Source organism: Falco naumanni, chromosome 2 (assembly GCF_017639655.2).
Source record: "Falco naumanni isolate bFalNau1 chromosome 2, bFalNau1.pat, whole genome shotgun sequence".
Classification (NCBI taxonomy): Eukaryota; Metazoa; Chordata; class Aves; order Falconiformes; family Falconidae; genus Falco; species Falco naumanni.
The window spans coordinates 26,903,938-26,928,092 of NC_054055.1; the positions used below are offsets into that span (position 1 = coordinate 26,903,938).

A 24,155-nucleotide genomic window follows, 5' to 3' on the forward strand; every position below is an offset into this window, starting at 1 on the left:
GCATGATCTTATAACTTCTTAAGAAACACTGCAAAAGTTTACCTGCCACTGCTGGTGAAAGCTCTGCTCATGCTGACCCTGCATACTCGTCTCATGCTGCAGTGCACACCACAGCAGCAACACAACAGCACAGAGAAGCAGGAGAAAGGAAACTGCAGCAGTTTTGCTATGCAAAAACACCCCTCACCAAACGCCATGCTAGCTGAAGCTGAAAACCGTCCCACCCTGCCACAGGAGAGGATGCTGCCACAGCTCTTTCTTTTGTACTGGCTACAGTGATTTGCAGTGGTGCTCAACATTGCCTTAGCAGGAAGGGGGCATTACAACAGGGGGCATATAATTTTAATTCAGGGTGTTAGGCTGCCTTGCTCTCTTGTATCTGTCATGAGCTGCGTGGCCAGAAAGGAGAGAAGCATGCATTCCCACCTCCAAACTGACTTTCTGGCTGGTGTATATCTGCACTGTGGCCTTTGGACAGTGCTCAGCAAACCCCAGGGCTGCAAAACAACTTCTCATTCAATGTGGTGGTCCCACAGTAGTCCCAGAGCTCCCAGACAGCGGCACTGGATTAAGATGCTGCTCCCTGCTCACCTGCCTTTGGAGTTCACTGCCTTTTTAGCCTCACCACTTCTGCCTGCTGCTGGGACCTTGCAGCAGGATGCCCTGGGGGGTGTGTATGTGTCACACTGACCTGGGGGGCTCATGTACCTTACTTAGACCAAAACCACATCTCCTAGCTGTGCCCAGTGATCCAAGGCCACTGAACCAGTAAGCCCAGTGAGCCCTGTGCCGAGCTGGTCTGTAAATTGCAAGGACAGCCTGCCATGGGCACAGCTTTCACACTGTCCCCACAGTGCCTCCTTCCTTCTGGTGCTCCAGCATGTAAAATCTGCCAAGGGATCCCACACCCACTGTGGAACTGGAATTTTTTTTTTGCTCAGAAATCTGAACAATAAAGAACCATGAGTGAGGGATGTCACTGACAATGCAAAAGATGCTCCATAAGCACATGCAGACACAGCCAAGCATCTAGTACCTCATAAGCGCTGCTGACAGCAAGTTTGCGTTTGCACATTTTACCACAGCAATTAATTCAACCAAGTGTGAGTTTTCTTTACCAAAATAAGGCCAGAGCTGATCTTATGCAAATAAAAGCCCAGCTGTCTGGACATAGTTATACCTCTACAAAGACACAGATTTGCTACAGGTACAGATTTTCTCACTTCTTTATTGGAATAGCTTAAAAGCAATGTAATTATTGAGTCTAAACTGAGTCTAAACCGGTGGAGATATAGCAATTTTCCTTTTGCATTATGAAGTAGAGCAATCTTTGATCACCGACACACCCTTTAAATGTTTGCAGGAATTCTTGACATTGTACTTTTTGGAAATCTCAACCTCTCATCAATTTAACCTTTTCACATGCTCTTCAGTCTGTTTGGCTTTATGCCACAGAGGAAGGAAAGATTCTTGGGATCTCCACTTTTTTCAGCTGCAAAACACTTATTGAGCTACTAAAGATTTACACCCTGTAGCACCAGCCAGGCATCAGTCTCAGTAGCCGGGGCCACAGGAGAGATTCTTTGAAGTGTTTTCCAGCTTGGAAACTGAACAGGCACAATGGACATCATGCTTTTTCAACCACAACTGTTCAACATAACAAACATGTTTCTGACTTTCTTTTTACTTGTGTAATCTGTCCCAATTTAATTCTGATTTAGCCAACTGCAAAACCTCTGAGTGTCTATGCAATAAAATCAACACAGCGATTCACATTAACCAATCAACACTTGTAGAAATCGGAAAGTTATAACATCAGCTTAGTTCACATCCAACCTCTCACATAAGAGCTCCAAAGAAACGAAGCAATCAGGATAATCCTGAGCTCCTTTGGGCTTAGTAAAGAATGACATTGTCAAAGCACTTCCACTGTATTTTAAATGTTGATCTTACTCTGTATTAGGGCAGGTTAAAATCTTCCAGCTAAACACATTTTCATCAAAAATCGTCCTTCTTCCAAGCATGAAACAGTGGAACATTATGAGTTTTGCGTATCTCTGCAACATTTTAGCTACATTTCTATTGAAAACATCTATTTTTGTTGGCATTATCATAGAAGCAGGGCTCTACATATTTCTGCATTGCAATGTAAAGAAAATAAAAACAAAAAAAATGAGGAAACAGCTTTTTGAGTAGGGAGCACCAGGAAGGCAATGAGCCTTTCAAGGGCCACCATGCCAGGGTCACCAGACTAGACTCCACCTTTAAAGTCACGTATAGCTTGCGATATATATAATAGGTTGTTCTATGTAGCCTGCAATACAGTGTCTGCAGCAAAATGCTTGACCATGGACTTTAGTTCCATGAGAAATCCCTCAGATTTCAGCAAGGCTACCCAAGCCCCCAAATTTAGGCATGGTCTTAATACACTTAATATACTCGAACTCCGGGAAGCAAGAATGACCAACATAGTGGAATTCTGGGGGAACTTGTAGCTGTATGTAGCAATAAGAAACCCTGAAAGGACAATTGATGATAAAATCCACTTGCTGTTGACCACCAGGAAATCATAAATACAGAAAAGCTACTGCTTGATAAAGCAGAACAGTATTAGGAGTTAGTAAAATGAAAATACCTGTAAATGTTCTGGAAAAGAAATTCCACCTCCGCTCTGCTACAGGTAAAATTCAGCTGTCCTCTGTGTGGGGAGGGAGAGCAGCCAGTGGAGGAAGGACTTTGCTTCCAACATACCATGACATTTACATTCATAATTATAATGCCCTCCTCTAACCTATTTCGCCCATCTTTCCTTGAACGCTCTGCCTTCCTTTGCCTCTAGGGCAGACTGACCTGCTTCATCTCTCCAAGACTCTCCCAAGGGACTTCATCTCACAACTTCACATATCTACTGCGGATGCTCTAGCTGAGTGAGCAAAGAGACGGAGATGTTTCTCAGGTGCAGTTCTTTGAAGCTGCCTTAGGCTTTTATCTTACAATAAGAGTCAAGCGTGTAAAGGGTGCTTATTCCTGCCCATTGACTGGGAGCCTTGAGTCTGGATACCAACCTCAGACCCAGGTGTCTACCTGACTTCAGCTATGATCTCTGATGAGTAGTCATGAAGCTGACTTCAAATGCTATTCTTTGTAGCTATCAATAACAGAGGGGTTAAGCAATTAAACAGAGGGGAATCTGTTGTCAGCATGCAGGAAAAAGACAGGATCCTGGGAAAGTCAGTAAGCCCAGTCTAATGGTCATGGTGCAAAGAAACAGTTATACACCCATCATTAAATGCTGATTGCAGCCAGAAATGGGAGATCACTTTCCATAGTCAAGACATAGCTCTCACAGCATTCTCTGGCTTACGGAATCAGCAACAGTTACAGCACGTTGTAAACATAGAGGTTTAATTTCAAAAACCGTTTTGCAGACTTGGACTCACATCTCCAGAATTCATTATTTTGTTAGTGATGTTTGTTAGTGCTGGAATGACTTGGTCTGTCTTTTTCGGGGATGATTGCATCAAGATTTGCAGGGCAAAATTATAATCTGAAAAGACACACACTGCATTAAACATATCTTCCGTAGTCAAAAGAGGGGCAGGATATCCTATTTCTTCACAGGGATCCACACTCAGAACAGATATTCTTTCTAAAGCCCAGCTGATTTTCAGTAAAGGAAGTAAGTGTAAGTAAAGTACTTTACTAAAGTAAAGGAAGAGGTGCCTTCCTCAACCTCTGTACTCCTCGAGGAACCAACCGCGACAATAACACAGAAGGGTAAGGAGAAATTAAGTGGGCATCACCTAAGCTGTGGGAATGGCTTCATTTAGCTTTCATTTATTCTAATGAATGGCAGATTAGATCAGGAGATGATACAAAGTTCTTCTGCACGGCTGCCAGCCTCCACGTCAGCTGGAAGCGCAGCCTCCGACCCACGCTCATGCTTGGGCTATCCTCACAGGGCAACGCCAGCAGAAGTCAGCTTGGGCACGACATCCGTCGGCTCAGCCACGCTGCCAGCACGCCTGCCTGCCTGGGGTGTCTCAGGGAGGAAAAGGAGTTCCTTGTAGTCCCCTCTGCGGCCACAGACATGTGGTTGAATGAGTAAATATCAACAGGTTACCTGAAACCAGCCGTAATAGAGTGGTAGTGGGGGAGTGATTAATACACAAATAACCAGAGAAGTCACGGACTATTCTGGCAGTTAAATATAGGCTTCTACATCCAGGCAGGGTGGAATTTTATGAGGACCATAAAAAACTGGGCTATCTTTAAAAACAACCCAGATTTATTCTTCAGTTGCATGCCATCTTTCAAAATGCAAGGATTAAATCAGAATTAAAAGGTGCCTGCATGATTGACTTCCGCATGTAGCCACGAATGAAGTCCCCTCAACAAGCAGCGCTGTTTCCAGTTCAAGGCTTCATTTGCATTATACAGGCTTTTTATTAACAGTGCAGAGAAAGAAATCATTCTGGATGAAAGACATCAGGATCTGACAAGGGCCACTGGAAGCAATTAAGAGGATTCATTGCACTGAGTGATCTGGATCACTGCTTAAGCAGGGCATGGAGAAACAATATGGACTTGAGCAGGTCCAAATTCATCCTCCCCGGAATAAATACGGCAAGCTACAATAAAAGGGTGGGAAATCCTATCCTGGGCTGTGACTACCCTCACATCCCTGACCGGATAACAAGCTGGATGGGGAGCTCCCAGAGTGCCAACGTCTGAAACAGCAAGTGTTAACGAGCTACGTAAGCAAGGAACATCGAGTTGCATTGCAGAGGTGATATTATACCTGATTAGCCTCTGGTTCAGCTGGTACTGCCATGGTGTCCAGGTTGTCTTTACATAGTGAAAAAACGTTTTTTTGACAACAGTGAAATAATTATGGGACTCCAGGCTCCATCTGTTAAATGTATTAAAGGACCGACAGCACAGGGCTCCTCAATGTATCTGACACAGATACTGCAAAATCCCAACTGGTAACTAGAAAATCCAGGCTAAAACCAAGATGCAGACGTGTGCCAGAGATGGCAAGTAGCTAGTGGAACAAGTCTGTAAAGGCTGTGATGGATTCTCCAGACAGAGAGTGTTACAATCATCAGGACTGAATGTTTCACAAACTGGAATTAATTCACAGCGTTGTACAAAAGATTAAATTAGATCTTTCCAAGTCCTTTTACCTGACAAGCTGCAACTCTCTGAACATGCCCCTAAGGAAAATTAGCAAAGACACCATTCAGGAATAGCCGCACGTCTAGGAAAAGAAAGGTTTTCTAAAGATTGTTACACTTGGCCAACTTAGAGCATTCAGAAGTTGTGAGTCAGAGCCCCAAGCACCATGCAACTGGCTTAAAAATACTGGTATTTTAAAACAGGAACAAATACCAGTTCCTTTTTATTTGCTTTATGGGGTTCTGGCCTTTTAAACTTCAGGGTTCAAGCTCTGCTCTGCAATCATGATGTCCAAAAGGCAGGGGTCCCCAAGTCTAATTTCTATAAATGCTGAGATTACCGCAGCATCACCTGACTCCAGGAGGTCTTCCGGACAATACCAAGTATCTTGAGATTTACAGTAAAGTTGTGAGATTTCACCACAGTGATTCTAAACGCAAAGTTTCCTTTAAAACCAGCCATATGCAAAAAGTAAGCCAAACCAAAAAAGCAAGTTAAGCAGCAGCTGCAGTTATCCCATCTACTTCAACAGCTCCCTGCCAACATTTGTGGGTTTCCAGCCACACTTGTTCACAGGACGGAGGGATCAGTGACCCTACAGGTCTTTTTCTGGCCCTGGTATCTCTGGGTGCTTCCTCTGGACCAATGCAGCTCTGTGCTTCTCTCCCCTCTTTTCTAGAAGGCAGAAGCCTTTTGCGTAGTCCGTGTTCAGAGGATGCCAGAATGGATGGGCTGGGGAACAGATATAGCCAGGACAGAAGGAAGGAGGTGCTGGGATATATGAGATTCCCATCTGACCACAGGCAAAGCTGTGTTTCCATTAGCTTCTTTCCCAGGCACTCCCAACAAGATGAAAGCTGGAATTTCTCACCTCGCTTGCTCCTCTAACAGAAAAAGTAGCCTCTCCAAGTCCTACTCTTTTATTAGCCTTATGAAACCGGGTAGTCCCCTAACTTGACCTCTCTTATCAAGGTCCTCTATTCCAGCCAGATGGCTGGCTGTGAGCCTCCTCAGAGCCCAGGTAAGGGGGGAAGCAGTGAGCAAGAGCAGAAGCACAGAAAGGTTTGAGCTTGGGAGCAACCCAGCAGTGTAACAAGTCCCCGGCTCTCCTCCAGCAGTGCTCAGGGGCTGCCACCCAGACAAATTCTCTAGCAGAGATGGGGCTGATGTCCTCAGACAGGTAGCACGCCTTTACCCTCTCCATAGAGAGGAATGTTTGGGGCAGAGGCCGTCTTGTGAAATTGCATTTTAACCATTCCAGACCTTGGCAAGCCTGTCCTGCAACGCAGCGTGAGGTGCACGGAGGTGCAGCAGAGCACAGCTGCTGCAGACAGAGAAATGGCAAGTGATGGGGCACACAGGGATTACAGCGACTTCCTAAAAGCTTTTGTCATCCAAATCTTCCCAGGTAACAAAGACTGTAAGGGGATCCTGCAGCCCACGGGGCCAGTTATAAACTGGGATATGGCACAGGAGAAGAGACCAAATCAGTTCATACCAATTAAGAACAAGTCCAGGTAATGCCAGTGGTGAGTATTTCAGTGCGCCCAAACAAAGTGAAAGGTTGACATTCCTGTATCAAAAAATATCATAGAAAGAAGTCTGAGATGAGGATGAAGACCACCGCTTTGCCAAGACCCAGAGGCTTGCTGTCTGACATCTCCTGCACAAACATCTCCCCAGTCACTGGCACTGTGCAATGCAATGGCACAAGGTACAGTCTGCAAGTGAGCAACCATCCTGCTAGTGTTAATTACCACCACCTCACATGTAGGGGACAAGAACATGTGCACAGGAAATAACCTCCAAAATCCAGGCATCGTGTGAAAGGAGCCAAGAAGGGCCTGAAAATCCCCATCTGTACACCAGGACCCAGAACCATGTTAGAGAATATCACAAGAGCGGTAATACAGCTTAGACCAAACCTAGCTTTGGTGGAACACCCTCCAGCCATGCCAACTTCCTGAACTACCCCTGGAAATGCATGCTGGAGCAGCCAACAGGGATATACACAGACCAACAGCTATTAAGGCCCTTGCTCAGCTGCAAGAAAGACACCACCTAAGATGTTTTTTATGTCTAAAAACTGCAGCAGTCTGTCACACTGCCTCTGCTGCACAACACATCCCTCCAGTGCCCCTACACCAGCCAGGAGGGACACTACCCCACAGTCACGCAAAGAAAACAGAACACAGGGGTACCAGGCATCCCCTCTGCAGTGCGATTTGGGGATTAGACCATGCTGCCTTACCAGGAATGAGGAGCAACCACAACCAAGAACTAGAGGGTTTCTCCCCACAGTTGCTGGGGTGATCCAGCAGCACCTTGGAGTAAGGCTGGGGGCTGGCCCGTGCTGCCAGCATGGAAAACTGCACTGAAATCGAAGGGTTTCTCAGCATTAACCTTGCTGATCAGGTAGTGGGGAAAGGTTCTGGAAGTGACACCAAAAGGTTTCCCGCTCAACACCAGTGCTGTTCCTGGTTAGCTGAAGCAGTGCATGCAGTGCCCATGTCCGCTTGCTTACATGGACCCTGCAGAACAGGATCTGTGGGCATTGAATCAGCATTTTCTAAGTGGGATAAAAAACCCCAAACCAGCTCCTTTTCTGTGGGGATGAATCTGCTTGGTGCTGGAGACATTTGTTAGCACTGCAAATGGCTGTGGGAGAGCATGGCCCCAGCTGGGCCCTGTTGCCCTCAAGTCCATATAGCTGTTTCTTAGCATAAACAGTGATTTTCGCTGAGCTCTCAAAAGTATCATCTTGCTCTAAAAAAATTGCATGACTCCGCACAGTGGTAGGCTGGTAACCAAAACACACGTGTAGCTGGAGGAAGGCCAGCGGCGCTCAGCGCTGGCCCTCCGCTTGTCACAACCGTCTCGCAATATACACCAAAGCCATGCTCAGAGTTTCTCCCCGCCTGGACACAAAACCCATCACTTCTGCAAACATGGAAAGGCAGAGCATTCTTTCCGTTATTCTGTGCCTTACAAATTTTGGAAAGGAAGAGCTGGGTCAGCTGCGCCACCTTTTCTCCATGCCTGCACTGTGGCAAGGTAAGTGCATGCAACTGAAGTTGATGCCAACAAAACCTTTGGGGATTCTGGGGTCAGCGAAGACCTAATGAGACAGTTTGCAACACAAACCCCGCTAACATTCACACCAGACAACTCCAGCCCTTCAAATCCAGCAAAATACTGTCCAGGAGGTCAAAAAGGCGGGGATGAGACAGAGAAACACTTGCATTCAGGTACAGCAAGGAAAAGGGAGCCCTCAAGGCACAGGCTCGCCTTTGAAGGAGGCAGTCCCGCCCGGGCACCGGGCAGGACCCGTGCCGCTCGCGGGGATCAGCACACGGTGAGTAAACACTCTGGATTACTTTTAATGCGCTTGGGATAAACCCATGCTCACGAGGAGGCCTGGCACGAGGGGCCCCATAGCGTGAAAGCCCCACGTGAGCTCCACTGGGAGGATTTAAGTAGGGCATAATATGCTTTCTATAGCCCTCTTGGGGACACAGGTGCCTCCACCTGCTGTCCCGTGCGGGCCCGGCTGCAGGAGTGTGATGTCCCCACACATGGCCGAGGCTGAAGCTCACAGAGGCCAAGTCTACATGAGGCCCAAGCCCCGCAGCAGCCAGCTCCTCCAGCCAGGGCAGGATCAGGCCCCTCCAGCAGACCCACCCGCCCTTGACGGCCATTACCTGCTGACCCCATACTCCGGGGGCGGCTGGTAGCGGACGATGGCCACCTCTGCCCGGGTGGGCTGGGCGGCGGCGTAGGAGGCCTTGAGGACATCCTGTGCCGGCTGCTCGCCATAGAAGAGCCCGTGGTCCTGCGCCTTGCTGCCGGGGGCTGCCGCCTTGCCCTTGTAGGGGTACTCGGGTGGTGGGCCCCGCGGGTCTGCGGCCTTGCCGGGTGGCGGGGTCGCCTTGAAGCCCTTCCCGCCCCCCGGGGCTGGGGGGTGCTGCTTGACCCCATTCCTCTCCAGTGAGAGCTGCATGATCCTCTCGCTCAGCGAGCGGACGTGGCCCTGCTTCAGCTCCTTCAGCGCTTCATCCTTATGCGCCTGCCCGCTGTTGGCCCGGTTCACCGTCGGCCTCCCCTCCGTCCTGGATTTCTGGCCGGATGCGCCGTAAAATCCCGTTGCGGCGGCAGTGGCTGGTGGCGGCTGGCTGCGGAAAAACTGAGACTGGGCCTTGGCCTCCTCGTAGGTGGGGAGCTCCTCGGTGCCGTGCGGGGGCTGTGGGGCCCGGGGCTGCTTCTCCATCGCAGCACCGTCCCCCTGGTGCTCCTGCCCCTGCGGTTCCTGCCGCCCCGATGGCTGGACCATTGGGGGGTCTTCGGGCGCGAGGTTTTCTGCGGAAGAGAGAGTGCTGGCAGTGCTGTTGGAGGGGCCGGCGCTGCCCGTCGCCTGGTGCTGTATGGCCAGCAGGTTCATGTTCTCGCTGGGGTTGCCATACCTCAGCCGCTCCTGGATCAGGCGCTGCAGGACGGTGCCGGCTGCCACCTCCTCCGCCCCTCGCATCTCCGCCTCTGGGACCCGGCGGAAGCTGGGTGGGCGCAGGGTGCAGAGGGCCTCCTCGGCTGGGCAGGGAGAGAGAGAGGCCACCATTAGCTCTGCTGCTCAGCAGGTCCAGTGTCCCCTCCTTTCTTCCTCTCCTATACCCCACAGCTGTGACCCCCTGCCCAGGACACACCCCAGGGGCAGTGCCCTGCCAGGGTCACCCTGGGATCAGAGGGGACATGGCTGGGAGCCACCAAAGGAGTCAGGGCACTGCTCCCTGCTTGTCCCCTCGCTCCAGATCATCCCTAACTCTGTTTGCAGCGACTCCTAAAAACATGTCCCCATCCTCTCCCTGACCTTCCCCTCCATAATACTCCAGCTCTGAACTCCCTCCCAAGTCAACGGATGGACAGGTGATGTCACAGGGAGATCTGGTCTTATTTTAAAATAAGAGTAGAGGGAGTAGAGGGAGTAGAGGGAGTAGAGGGAGTAGAGGGAGTAGAGGGAGTAGAGGGAGTAGAGGGAGTAGAGGGAGTAGAGGGAGTAGAGGGAGTAGAGGGAGTAGAGGACAGAACAGAACATTTCAGTTGGAAGGGACCTATAATGATCATCTAGTCCAACTGCCTGACCACTTCAGGGCTGACCAAAATTTAAAGCATGTTATTAAAGGCATAGTCCAAATGTCTCTTAAACACTGACAGGCTTGGGGCATCGACCACCTCTGTAAGAAGCCTGTTTCAGGGTCTGACCTCCCACCTGGAGAAGCCTCACACGGCTTAGAGAGGCTGCCTGTATGGCAATACTAAACGAGATGCTGCATTTCTGATGACCAAAGTCAGATGAGTCAAATTCCCTCATAACTGCACTCCCTGCCACGACAAAATAAAACGTAGAATGTGTTGCAGAAAAACTGTGAAATGACACTGACAATAAAAGGGTCCTAAAAGTGGTACTAATCTGTGCTCTGGCATCTTCCCCTAAAACTACAAATTCCCTTCTAGCCAATAACGTTATTTCTAAGGTAGTCAATACTAACTGTTGTAATTTCGCTCAGTGAGTACAAGGAAGGTGTTATGGTCATGGATGTATGACTTTCCAAAAAGAGCACAGACAAATTAGCTACACAACGCCTAACACAGGCTACTGAAGCCATTCAGAGGCAATGACACCATTTTTGCACTATATATGCAGTGGACCTTGCCTGGAGCTAAGTATCTATTGGTATATAAACACAGCGGGGGGGGTTGGAATCCCTCCCTCCTGGAGCCCTCCTCCCACACCCATCCCCAAAAGTGGTGTAAGATGTCTGTCTGAACAGTGTCTGAGCCCAGAGGGGTGCTTCCGAAAGACCCCAGTGTGGACAAAAGCGAGAACAAGCCCGCAGCTCTGGACAGGGTCCTCCCATGTCCCTAGGCAAGAAGGAGGTGCTGTTTTCAGTTCAGTTTTTTGAGGTCGTTTTTGGCAGCTTTCCGTTTCTCTCATGCTGTTCCCAATTCTCAGAGGAGTTCGTCACAAGGACTTACATTTGTTTTTTGGCATTTGCAAGTAGTTAAAAAGCAAACTTTCTCTTGGGGTCTGGTATTTCCCTGAGGTTTCATCAGTTACTGCACATGCTGTGGGATAACTCACATATAACCCGGATGCCAAAGGGGAAGAAAAGCCTTCAAGAAAAGCCTCTTAACTATGAGTATAGGTCATTTCCACTAACATTTCTGTGGCAAAGCCTTAAAGATGATTGTGGGGCTCAACAGAGAGAGAAGATTCCCAGGCTGTTTCACTCCATGCCTGCCCTATGAGATACACCTCTCCTGCTTTCCCTGAGATGTTATCTGCCTGCCAGCCTGACTCACGAGGGCTACAGCTTTTAGAGGGTCTGTCAGCTCCCTGGGCCAGTGTTTGACCCAGCAAGATGCACAGACGCGCACATCTCCATCTACCTGTCTGCACAACAACCAAGTACTCATCTACTTTATATGTCCCTGCAGTTACAGCAAACTGTTACTGCTCTATGCACGTTATCAGCACACCGAAACCTCACCATACTGGCAATTTTTGCAGACATGCAATAAAAGGCTCCCTAACATACCAGAAAGCTCACAGTCCAGTTATATCATGCTTGAGATAAGCCTGAGGAAAGTGGATAAAGCCAATGTCACATGGTAAAGACAGCTCTTTATCACATATAGAAGGATTTCCACTCCTGCACTAGTCACCTGTTACTTGTACTTGGGAGATGTGCTTTAGTTGCCTATTACCGAGCTTCAAAAGGATCAGCCACAGTGAGCCTTCCACAGGGTGCCTGTGGTCCTGCTCCATCAGCAAAAAGCCACGGACCTCAGTCCAGCTGTGTAGGGAAGAGCAGCCATGCCCCGAAGGACAAGCAGCATCCTCCACAAGCACAGCTGACCAGTGACAGTTGGTCACGATGCTCAAGTGAAAGGTAACTCCCCTTTGGCTCTACCAAGGATGAGAAGCTGGCCTTCAACTCCATAAATATTATTTGTAAATGGTCTAAACTGCTCAATTCATGCTTTGGGAAAATCCTGAATGTTAAATGTGGTAGATTCATATGGAAGTGTGGCCATGCACTTACCAGCTTTTTCTTTGGCACTGATCGCTTCAGCTGTTAGTGGAGAAACTTCATGTCTGCCAGCAAACAACTGGTGATCCTGGTAAAGAAAGCCAGTGTCTTCCAGTACCTGGACTGGGCTGGTAGGCTTGTAACAAACAGATGTGGAGCCTGTTAGAAAGAAGAATGGGGTATCAGTAACGGAGACCGCTTGAATGACAAAATATAAAGCCGTGACTTATGACAGAAGTCCAAAAAAATTTTGAGTATGGCTAGGGGCCTGAGAAGCCCTGCTGAGGCCACTGCACAATCCACCTCTTCTGTTATCACCACCCAAATAACACATTAGCTCTGAGGAACAACAGGCAGCCACCAAGTCATCAGCGCTGCTTCATGTACCAACCCTGCCTGGCCTTCAAGGTCTCCAGTTCAGGTACAAAGCAAGGCTTAGAAGGGCTCACAGTGACAAGTGACAAGCTTACGAATCAAGGCATGGCCCCAGGACATGAAGCTAACAGAGCCAGCATAAAACTGGAAGAGGTAGTGGGTAAAAAGAAGGAAAGAAGGATAGGTGAGGACCCAGCCACACAATCAATAGGGCTAAAGTCTGGGAAAGGCTTTACCACAAAATCTGCTAATGAATAATAGTTCAGCAATACAGAAAACTGCTGAGACACAAAATACAGCCAACACTATCAAAGGAGAGAGTTTATAAATCACTTTGTACAGATGTTCTTAATATGGTAAGGAGAGGACGTAGCTAGAGGGCCATGGGAATGTGTCTGGCAGACCGACTGCACAGGAGCCGCAAGCCCAAGCTCCAACATCCCACAGACATCAACGGCTGGACTAGTCCCCCAGCCCCTTTCACAATCAGTGAGTGAGAACAAGCTCTCCTGGCAAGCAACAAGGCTCATCCTAAATCTGCTCACAGGGGTGGCTTTCTCAAGTGCTGCTTGTTTTAACAAAGTCACACAAAATGCATCACAGTAGTGTTAAGCCAGAAGCGACATTGGCTTGATCTCACAATTCAAAACAGGAGTGACATCGGCATGACTCCACAACTCAGGAAAGATGCCGACAGACTGGACAGGGTGCAAATGAGGGTCACAACGATGATCAAAGGGCTGTAGAACCTGCCCTATGAGGAAAGGCTGATGGAGTTAGCTCTTTTCTCCCTGGAGAAGAGAAGGTTGGGGGGGCGACCTCATCACAGTGTTCCAGTACTTAAAGGGTGGCCGTAAAGAGGACAGAGGTGCTCTCTCTTCACAAAGAGCTACATGAAGAAGACAAGTGGCAATGGGTACAAGTTGCACTAAGAGAGGTTTTATCTTGATATAAGAAATAGTATTTTTACAGTGAAAACAATAATTTACTGGAACAACCTCCCCGGGAGCACGGTAGGGTATTCATCACTGGAGTCTTCCAGATGCGACGAGACAAGGTGCTAGATAATCTCGTGTAGGCTCCCCTTCCCACAAAAGGTGAGACCAGGCAACCTTTTGAGGTCCCTTCCAACCTGGGCTGTTCTATGATTCTATGATTTTCTAATTCCTACTTATTTTTCTGAGCACTACCTAATTTTTGTGAAGGGAAGGCTCTCTGAGGTCCAAACCTTGGAGTTGAGCATTCTGCTGGCCCTGAATACCCGGTGCAGCAGGGACACAGCAGAATCACTCTCCACTGCCATAGGTTTTAGACTACGGGAATGGCCATCAACCTCCAGCACCGGCCACTGCCAAGGGGCTCGCCTGAACAGGAGGTGGAGGGCTCAAAGTGGCACCAGTGGTGTGCCCATCCATCCCAGCGGGGCATCTGCCCACCCCAGTGGGGCAGAAAGCCCATGAGCATAGGGACCTGCAGCCCCCTGCTCTGCGGGGAAAAACATCAGCCATGGATGACCTGGATTTATTAATCTTGACTGCTTGGTTTGTGCTCGGCTAACTGTGGGCTCACTGGCATATATTACACAAGGAAACTGCTTTGCTCTCCTCCTTACAGGGCATCACTAACATCAAGCTCCTGCATGGAGCAGGGCAGCAGGGTGGTAGCAGGGGGCAGGATCCAGCCCGTATTCTCTATAGGCATGAAGATACTATTTTCTTCTGCGCCCAGAGGAAATAGACATTTCTACAAAATGTTAATGAATTCATCACTTTACCATTCATATTGTGCATGAATGTGTATGGCAGTTATCTATATTTAGAGAGTAAGAAGGAAAGATTGTTCAGTTGAGTAGATCTAAGCTGAATATGTTTGTGAAAATGGGCATGGTAGACTAATCTGGAATTTGCGCTGATGCCGATACAGACCCCAAAAAAATCTCAAGAACCCTAATTTCCAACATTATTATCCTACTCTGGTACAGATTAGCATTAAACACACCCTTTACTGCTCTTACACACACACAGTCCTGCCTTGGAATCAGGAATTCTCTGCAAAGCAAGGAAGTTTTGAGCCCAGGCTTGTTTTATGAATAAAAAGGTGAATTAAGGTGACACAAAGAAAATCCACGTTCCCAAGAAATACAAGCAGCTTCAAGCATTATAGGCAACTTGAACAGCCAACAACTACTGGCTTGGCCTCACTGTTCACCAAACAGAATTTAAAAGAAAGAAGTAAAATTGTACACTTGCTGTCTACATTTTGAGTCTGTAAGCATGCTTGGCTCATGTTTTCAATTTTCCAAGACGCAAAATGGAAACTAAAGACTTATTTTTTCTGTAATAAGAGCTGAAATTCTCACCTAACCACTTGTCTTTGGTGGCTGGGGCAAAGCAATATTCTACTAAAATAAGGACTGGTAAATGCTGGCATCTGCCAAACTGTTCGGTTTCTGAACTCTGTTAATATTAAGAGTCAAAACCAAGTAGCTCCAACCCAGAGAGAAACCACTGCACTTTGCTGTACACATGTAGATGTTTTATCATCATAAAATGATGTAATGATGGTTTATGATGCTAAAAAATTATGTAAAAATATTTTATGTTCATTCACAGTAGGTTTTAATAAAATGTCAGCTGCAGCTGGCACAGAAAGCCAGTTTATGTGTAAAACAGATAATGACTGCCGAAAGATCAGTGCTTGGCGCACGGCCACAATCCAGATCATGGGCAGTAATGCACCACTTGAATGCTTAGTGAAGACTCATGAGCCATTTGGAGCAAGGCAAGAGCCTTTTTTCTTCCCTCCCTTGCTGTCACAGGAGCCTCCCAAATCCCAGCTCCCCTCTCCGCAGGGAAAGGCTTTGCTCCACCCAGCTCTGCTGGGGTGCAAGGTGCCTATCCAACGCTCAGGAGTTTGCTCCTTTCCCAAACTTTCCCATTCTTCCACAATGCTCACCAAAATAACAATTTTCATCCCTATAACTGAAACCTGGCACCAGAGCAGCCATGTCCAGGGGCCACAGGTAAGCAGTCAGTTGAGGGCAACCTAGGACAAAGACCACCACCCCACCAAGGACGTGTCCCTGGGGAAAGGCTTTCTCTCCACATCTAGCCCAAACAACCTAAGCTCCAAAACACGGCTGCTGCTTTTTTTTTTTTTTTTGTGTTTTGCCACTGCCAAGAAGAGCCAACGCCATCACCTCAGGAGGTGCCTGCAGGCAGCTGCCAGCTGTGCTATGCCCTTTCCTCTCCCCCCCCCAAAGCCAGTCCAGCCCACTTGAGCCCAGCATGCCAGGATACAGTCCAGTCCATAGACATCACATCTTCAATCGCCATATATCCAGTGTCTCTTACAGCCAACCCCATAGGACATGGTCACATTTCTGGCCCAGTTCAGTCCTCTACATCTCTACCAACTCTCCCACATCTAAGTGATTGCCTGACACCAATTAGTTTTGTTTGGTTTGTTGTTGGTTTGTTGTTTTTGTTTTTTTTTTTTTTAAGATAAACAAGCATTACGCAGTACAGAAGCAGATGTATTATCCTGGAGGTTTATTACATAGCAGTGTAACTCATGTGAAGATTCAGAACTATTTCAATGAATCATTTGCTAAGATTAACACCAGACAGTCAGCAAGGACCAGAGACAGAGGAGCAATGCTTAAATATTTCCTGTTTCTGATGTGGTTTCAGTCTGGTTTTGAAAAGGATCTAAAGCAAAACCTCATAGGAAGCTCACTGCTGCAACAGTACAGGAAAACCATGTTTTTAGAGCAATAACAGCATCCCCAAGGAACAAATTTCCTCCTCACAAAAACAGTTGAAGATGGTTTTCTTACAGCCAAACTGTACCACTACTCTGCATTCAGCAAAACACCAAAAAAATGCCCATTGTGCATTTAGAGGCAACATCTCAAGCCAGCGCCCAGGTGATGAGTTTCTACATTGCACCCCGCTGCCCACCCAGGTACCACTCTGAGGCTGCCTGCAGCACAGCCCAGGCTGCTGTCATGTGCAGTTCCTCTGCCACCCAAAAGCCACCCAGCCAAACAAAACCACAGAGTTATCATCCAAAAATTCTTCTTTCAATTTGTACCCTACCGACTGAGAGGTTTGAAAGAGACTGAGGCGTTTCAAATACCATCCAAAGCAATCATCTGAAATTAAAAAGTAGGTAAGGCAGCTTTACACTTTCCTATAAACTCCGCTGCGGTTTGTAAGGGAGGTCCAAAAATGACAAAAAAAAAAAATATGACACCATTTCCAAGCCCACATCTGTCCTTCTGTCTCATAGCCAAGCCGGAAAGGAGTATAAATACCTTATTCCACATTTAAAATATTTTCTTTGCCCTGTCGCTGCATAAAAATCTCAGGTCAACAAGAAAGGAAAATAATTATTGAAGGGAAGTAACAAAAGGACGGTTAAAGCACTCCAGGGTCCCAGAGGCTGCCCGAAGGCTGCGCCATGAATTCCCTAGGGCAGACCCATTAGTACCTCCAATGGGTCACAGAGACCCTCCACTGAGGCTGGATGCCGCTGCATGTGTGTCCCAGCCTGCAAACCTTACGTTCTCTTGTAAGCATCAGCTTAGTTTTGAAGAGGCGTTGCCATACCCCAGCCATGCGGCTCTCCCAAGGCTGGGAGAAAGGCCCGAGTTTCCTTTGGCTCATAGAAAAATAACTCACATGTTCTGCTCCTTGGTTTAGGTACAAAAAGTGGAGACAGCACTTCCAACAGCATCACAAAGGATGCTCTTGGTACCTCCGGCAGCTCTCCTCCAGTGGTGCTGGGACTCCTTTGCAGCCCCAGCTCTGACAAAGTGCAGGAGCTCAGGCAGACATCAGTGATGGTTTCCCATTATCAGCTCCCCAGCTGATGCACAAGTTCTCTAGGTCACTTCTGTAGTGGCCGACTCACCCTCACACCCTGCAATTCTGCTTGGGAGCCTTGCATCTGCTGCCAAGGCTCCTGAGCCCCATGAGGACTAAACAAGCATCGCTAATATTATTTTCACGGGAGCAGAGCAACATCTTGCAGGACAGAAATCCAACCCACATAATGCAGACCAGATGTGAGCGAGCAGCACCTCTCGTAGCCCACATGAAAGTCGGAGATCTACCACATCTGAGCCAGGAGAAGCTTCACCCCTGTGCCTGGCAGGATTCACCCTCCTCCACAGTTGCCTGCTCTGGGGGAAGAAATCTTGAAGAAAACTTCAGAATCCACGTTGTGCTGTTCCCTTGCTCGAGAAGAGCTCCTGGAGTCTCCTATCCTCGGTACTGTGATTTCATTCTCCAAAAAGTGCATCGTCAAAGAAAGCACTAGCAAGACTAATGGGAAAAGGCAATGGAGGCAACCAAACCCCACCTCTCCCAAGGAATTGTGCTACCACATCCAAATTTAACTGCCTACAAGGACGAACACTTCCTGTGAAACTTCAGCCTCATGCACTTATTTTCATACATACTTCCCCTCAGCAAAAAAACCCAAAGCAGACAAGCAAAAAAGCTCCAAGCGAAACACAGCAAAGGCGCCTTGAAAGCAGCTCCCGAGCCTGGCACGAGATCAGATGGATACAGGGAAGAGCAGAGCCACGTCTGTCTGGGAGATCCCCCCCCGATGCCCGCGCCTCCCCACCTTCCCGATGCAGATCAGCTGCACGGGCGTGTGGGGGCAAACGATGCTCTTTCATCTCAGACAGTTACATGTTTTACAACATAGGATAACCCACTGGGGGTTTCCCCCCCATCCCAGGCTCACCCCCGGAGTAGAGGCAGGTTGCAAGCAGAGTATTTTCATCACACCTCCAGCCGCCGAGCAGCTACCCGGGCACTAACCCGACAGAGGAAGGGATGCATGCTCCTTAGGTGGCTGCGCTAGGCCTTCCACAAATATGTGCATTTTCAAGGCCTCTCTATATTATAAGCTATACATTTGCCTCTGCAGCTATAACATTTGAGTCTACAATATGCAGCCAGCCTAAATTTGTTCAAAGAATTGAATCAAAAATTGAAATTTCTACTGTGATCAAAGTGCCAGTGGCACAATGATGACTCGTGCCAGCGTTGCTGCTCTGCGATAAAAGAGTGAGCATTATCCAGAGCTGAAAGTAAGGGAAGACATTCCGTAAAAGTGAAATACAAAGGCTGACATGGAGCTTGTGAGGCAACGCTTCTGCTACCGCCGTGCCACTTATCAGCACAGCAGTCTGCAGACATTTTCACTATGCCATAAATTCTGATTTCCAAGCCATAAAAAATATCCAAGATAAAAGTTCATCATGAAAATTTTTTTCCATTGGAGGAAATAAAAAGATTATCATAAATCGATCAGCTACAACATACAGAGAAGACACTCACAAAGCAGGAGTTTAAGCTATGATTAACTTTGCTGTACTTACTGCTTTTAAAAACGATCACATTACAGAAAAGCACTGGCATGATCCCTGTCACTTGGATATTTAAGCCCTTCCATTAATTAACCAGAAGTGAAATAGGACCTAGGACTGTGGATCATTCAGCTAGTTCCTCATTATTGCAAGCAACCATATTGTAAAATTCTCAAACTGAACAAACAGCATCTGAAGAAGAGAATTATTTTTTTTTTGTCCCATTTGGAGGAGGTTTCAGGATCCTCTTCCTCAGATACACAAAAATATTCTTCTTAGTGCCTGGTCGCAGCCACTGACATCGCTCTTTATGCATCTATTTTTTTTGCCAGTGGTGTCCTTTAGGTTAAATAGCTTTCTCCCTGAGTCATTCCCACAAACTTGCAGCGTACAAAGGAGCCTGGGATAAGGACAGAACAAAAATAGTACAAAGACTGTACAGTACTCTCTAACTGAAAATGCAGGCATTGAACTCTATCATATAGATCTTCAGATTTCTAGAGCTTTTCCATTTTTTTTTAACACAGGCAACAAACCACAGGCTAAGGATCCACAGCTCTTCATTTGATCCATGTGAAAACCTGCTGTGGTAACCCTACACCGAGCAGAGCCTTTGCATTATTATTGTCATGTCTAAAGCAAAAAGAAATTAAAGCTTCTTCCCACCAGAATATATATTAAAATTATGAGCCTTCCATTATTAAATCATTACACACCATCTATATTCAGCCACTTTTAAAATACAGAAATTTAATACAGGTATTATACACAGAAGTGCTAACAAGATAATTGCTTTTAGTCCCTGTTCCCAGATGGCTGAGCTCAGAGTTAGAACAGGGAAAATCACAGTAACGGCCAATAGCGTGGAACTGTCACCTCAAACACGGCCCAAAACCGATGCACATCTCAGGCAGGGGGACACATCCCTGGGGACGAGACATGTCCCTGGCAGGGACCCCCTGCCCACCCCGGGTAGCCATCCCGAGGGGGAATCCTGCCAAGAAGTACCTCCACGCCTCTGCGGGATGCAGGAGCCCAGACCACCTCCCTAGGGGGGGACCTGGGTGCCTCCTGCCCTGCAGGCACCTCAGGGGACCCATGTGGCATCCCTCAGCCCAGAAGGGACTTCACTGAAATACGTGCTCATAACACACACGTTGGGGAGGGAGGGCAGAGGAATAACAGTTTTTTAATTACTTCAGTTGGTTTAAGTCTTAAATGGAGACTTGATTTCACTAAAAGCATTTTAATTCATGGAATCATTCATTACATTATATTAATAAAATAATGTCATTATTTTCCATACTGAGCCATGGTCACCTAAGTCACTATTGTCTAAAGCACATTTGTATCTGTGCTGAACCATATGGTCAGAACAGATAATCCCAAGTACTGCTCAATTATTTAATCCCACGACATGTTTTCCTGAGATGTGGCACGCCCCTACAGATCACTCCGCTCCTCGAAAGGCATTGCCTCGATGTATGCTGGCTGTCATCACCGCTGGCTGTCAATGACCCGCTACGACTTCAAGACACGGTACAGACGCTTGTGGGGAAAGGGACAGCCACACATAGCCATGGGCAAGGCCACCAAGAGCCAGCAAATGCCGCAGGATCTGCTGTCACACGTAGGATACACATCACTGTGAGGTAAAACTGCTCTCATGTGCTGGTCCAGATCTAGAGTGATTTCACCAGCTTCTACAGATTTACTCCAGATTTACATGCACAGCAACATCCCACCTACTGGAAAAGTCACTGAAAGGACCAAAAAAGAACAGATACGCTTATAAATGCAACATTTCAATACAAAAGTTGCCCTAACAGTTTTGTTTTTTTCTAGAAGTGATGTTGTTGTTATTACTATTATTTTCTACCTACTTCCATCTATTTCTACTTCTGCCTTGAGCCGAAGGCAGGCTGTTCCATTTAAAAATTCAGGATGCAAATGGGAACCAGATTACTCTATCCCAAAGCTGCCAAAAAGCAATTGCTGTATGAAACCAAAAATCCTCCTGGGATTTTTCCCAAATCCACAAAATATTCCCGAGCACTACAGTTTCCACAGGGACTATTACATTAGCAGATAGCCTCTGTGTGAAAACCTGAGTACGCAGCCACCCTCCTAATGGTTTCCAGGACAAGGAGGCTGTTCAAGGCACGTACTCTCACCTTAGTATTGAATAACATTTATACCAGATCTGGCCTTTAAAGTGAGTTATATGCCTATCGGTGTTAGAAAACATGGCACCGGGGACCATCAGCCTTTTGTTTCCCAAAAGAAAGCTGCAAAGATCAGCAGGAACGTCTATCTCCACATTGTCCTGAAAAATCTACATGCATCCCAACAGTCCAGCTGAGCCTGACCCCCCAAACAGCTCCACGTACACCCCTCCTGGGGCTGCTGCCGAGATCTCTACAAACCCCCTTCGGTCTCTCTTCACTGGAGAAACGCAATGCCTTTAGCTCTGTGCCAGCATTCCCTTGCAGAGGAGCACCGGTGCTGCATCCATGCATCAATTCCTCCATCCAGTACGCTGATGTGCAGAGGCTTTGGTCCAGATTGCTGTGTGGGGCCAGGACACTGGGAATTGTCTCTGTGCTTGTCCACAATGTCACACGTGCATGGAAATGAAAAGTAAGTGAGAGCAGCCACTGATCCTGCAGGCATCGGGGCTTCAGAGAGGCAGCACGTGCTTGTTTGGGTCAAAGCCGCCCTCCTCCAGCAGCCAAGTGCTTTCCAAAATAAAAGGAAAAGCAAAGCTCTCTGTGCCAAATGCTGGCAGACAGCAAAGGGAAGTGATAGGCATCAGGATGGAGGAGGAAGAGGACAGACATGCAGGTGATGGGGGTCTCCTGCCAGCCCCATACAGTCTGGGGAAACTGAGGAGCCCAGTCAAAGCAGTGCTGGAGGGGCACATCCTCCCTATTTAACAACCTAAACCAGTGCCCCAAAATTCATCCCCTCACACCACTGCTCCAGTCAGGGCTGGGGATGAGGAAGGTTGGGCAGGATGTGGCCCCTCCATGCAGGGCCACAGCACACACCCAGCACAGCCCTGGAGAGGGTTTTATGACGAGCTCTTACCCACCCGATATTCCCTGCCCTCACCACTCCGGCATCGCTTCAAGAGGTATTTACAGGACCCTTTAAAGAGCTTTTCTGCCCATTAGCGATGACTACATACATATAAAAAAATACATGTTTTATATATACACACAGATAAAATTACAAAAAGTTATGTAGTATATTTTATACTTTTATATATAGAATATATATGCAGTCATAACCACAGAATCATAGAATCATCCAGGTTGGAAAAGACCCTTAAGATCATCGAGTCCAACTGTTAAGCTAACACTGCCAAACCACGTCCCTAAGTGCCATGCACATACATATACAGACATATTAAAAATAGATAACCATATACCTACACTTATTTTATATATCTCTATGTATATGTGAATATATACTTATATCTGAAATACATATATATCTCCATGCTCACCTATGAGCTAGAACGGCACTGCCAGTTAGCGACACACAGGAAAAATCAGGGGACTCATCTTCACGGCTACCCCTCTCTCAAAAAGCTTTTTAGGCTTATTTTTATAGGAGGAAAAAAAAAAAAAAAAGGTGCCCGCTAAGGGCCCGCAGCCGGCTGGGCAGGCAGCTGCTCCCCGCTCCCGGGGCGCCCGCACAGCACCAGGAAAGAGAAAAAAAAGGGAAAAAAACCCACAAAACTCTTTCCATCGAAAGAGGAAAAAGACCAAGCGGCGACCTTCCTGTATTTAAAACTACGAATCACCAAACCTGGCTGGAGGATTTGGGTTAAATTCACGTGGTTAAAAAAAACCTCTTCTCCTCTTTCAACGCTGGGGTTTGTGTTTGTTTTTTGTTTTTTCTTTGGTTTTAAAAAGAGGAGTTTATCTTTGTTCTCCCTGCAGAGCTGGGAAGGTGAAATATAAAAGTTCCCCCTCGCCATCCCCCTACCACGGCAACGTGAGAAACCGCTCCCCGGGGCGGGCCCCCCGCCCGCAGCGGGACGCGACCGCGCTCGCCCGGTCCCCGGCGGAGAGGCGGGCTGGGGGGTCGCCCCCCGGGGCTGCGCCTGCCGGGCCCCCCTGGGGCTGCCGCTCCACCGGGCCGGGCCGAGCGGTGACAGCCCGGCGCAGCGGGACACGCCGGGACGCCGCGATCGCTACTGCGGAAACACAAGCGGCCGCGGCGGGTTCAGCTGGAAACGCTCCCCCCGCGGGGCCGGCCGCTCGCCTCGCCCTGCCCCGCGGGAGCCGGAGCCCCCTCCCAAACAAACGGCCGGCACCCCCGCCGGACCAGCCCCGGGCTGCCCCAGCCGGCTGCCCCGCCGGCCCGCAGCGGAGCCAGCCCGCAGGAGTAACGCGGGGCGGGCTCAGGGAAACATGGAGCGGCCGGCGGCGGGCGGCAGGGCTGCGCGGCCGGGCGGGGCGGCGGGCCGGGGCACGGGGAAGCTCGCCCCACTCCCACGCCGCGGGGCTCCCCACGCAGCCCGGGGAGCAGCGGGCAGGTCCCGCGGAAGCGGCGGGTCGCGGTCCCGGGCAGCGGCGATCGCCGCCCGGCCCGGCCCGGCCCCCCCCCCACAGCGCCCGCGGCACGCACGGGTGCGTGCGGGAAGGGGCAGCCCGCAGCGGCGCCCCCCCCGCGGCGCTCCGCACGCCGGTGCGCTCCCCGGCGCACACGTGGACAAAGGCACAGGCGCTCCCACGCACACGGGCGCGCACAGACACGCACTTGTGCGCTGACACACAGGCGCACACCGCGCGCAGGGACGGACGGACGCGCAGACCCCCTCCCCCTCGCCCCGCCGCCGTTACCTCCGGCTCCGCGCCCCGCCGCCCCCGGCAGCACCTTGGCCATCCGCGCCGCTCCCCGCCGCCCCCAGGCGCGCACCGCCGGCCGCCGCGGGCCGGGGCGGGGCGGGGGCGGGGGGCGGGATCGGGGCGGGGCGGGGCCTGCACCTCCCGGGGGAGGGGGCGAGCGCCGCCCGGGCGCGGGGGGGGGGGCTGGCCCGGCCGCCGGTGCCTGCCGTCAGGTCTACGGGGCCGGCCGCGGTCACGGGGGGCCGGACCCCTCGCCGGGGCCGG

At 49.0% G+C, this 24,155-nt stretch overlaps 1 protein-coding gene across 2 annotated transcripts in view; it reads right to left on the reverse strand.

Annotated features, from left to right (window-relative positions):
* Nucleotides 1-23,930, reverse strand: part of AMOTL1 (angiomotin like 1) — a 60,950-nt gene extending 37,020 nt beyond the window's left edge. Inside the window, exons 1-3 of one of the 2 annotated variants that reach the window (XM_040584046.1) lie at nucleotides 23,886-23,930; nucleotides 12,279-12,425; nucleotides 8,883-9,765 (exon numbers count right to left, since the gene is read on the reverse strand). In XM_040584046.1, coding sequence (XP_040439980.1) covers nucleotides 8,883-9,765; nucleotides 12,279-12,425; nucleotides 23,886-23,928 — 1,073 coding nt within the window. In that variant the 5' untranslated portion in view covers nucleotides 23,929-23,930. Of the gene's footprint in view, nucleotides 1-8,882; nucleotides 9,766-12,278; nucleotides 12,426-23,885 lie in introns of those variants that run through there. The other variant, XM_040584048.1, reaches the window with a different exon arrangement.
* Between the last annotated feature and the right edge of the window lie 225 nt (nucleotides 23,931-24,155).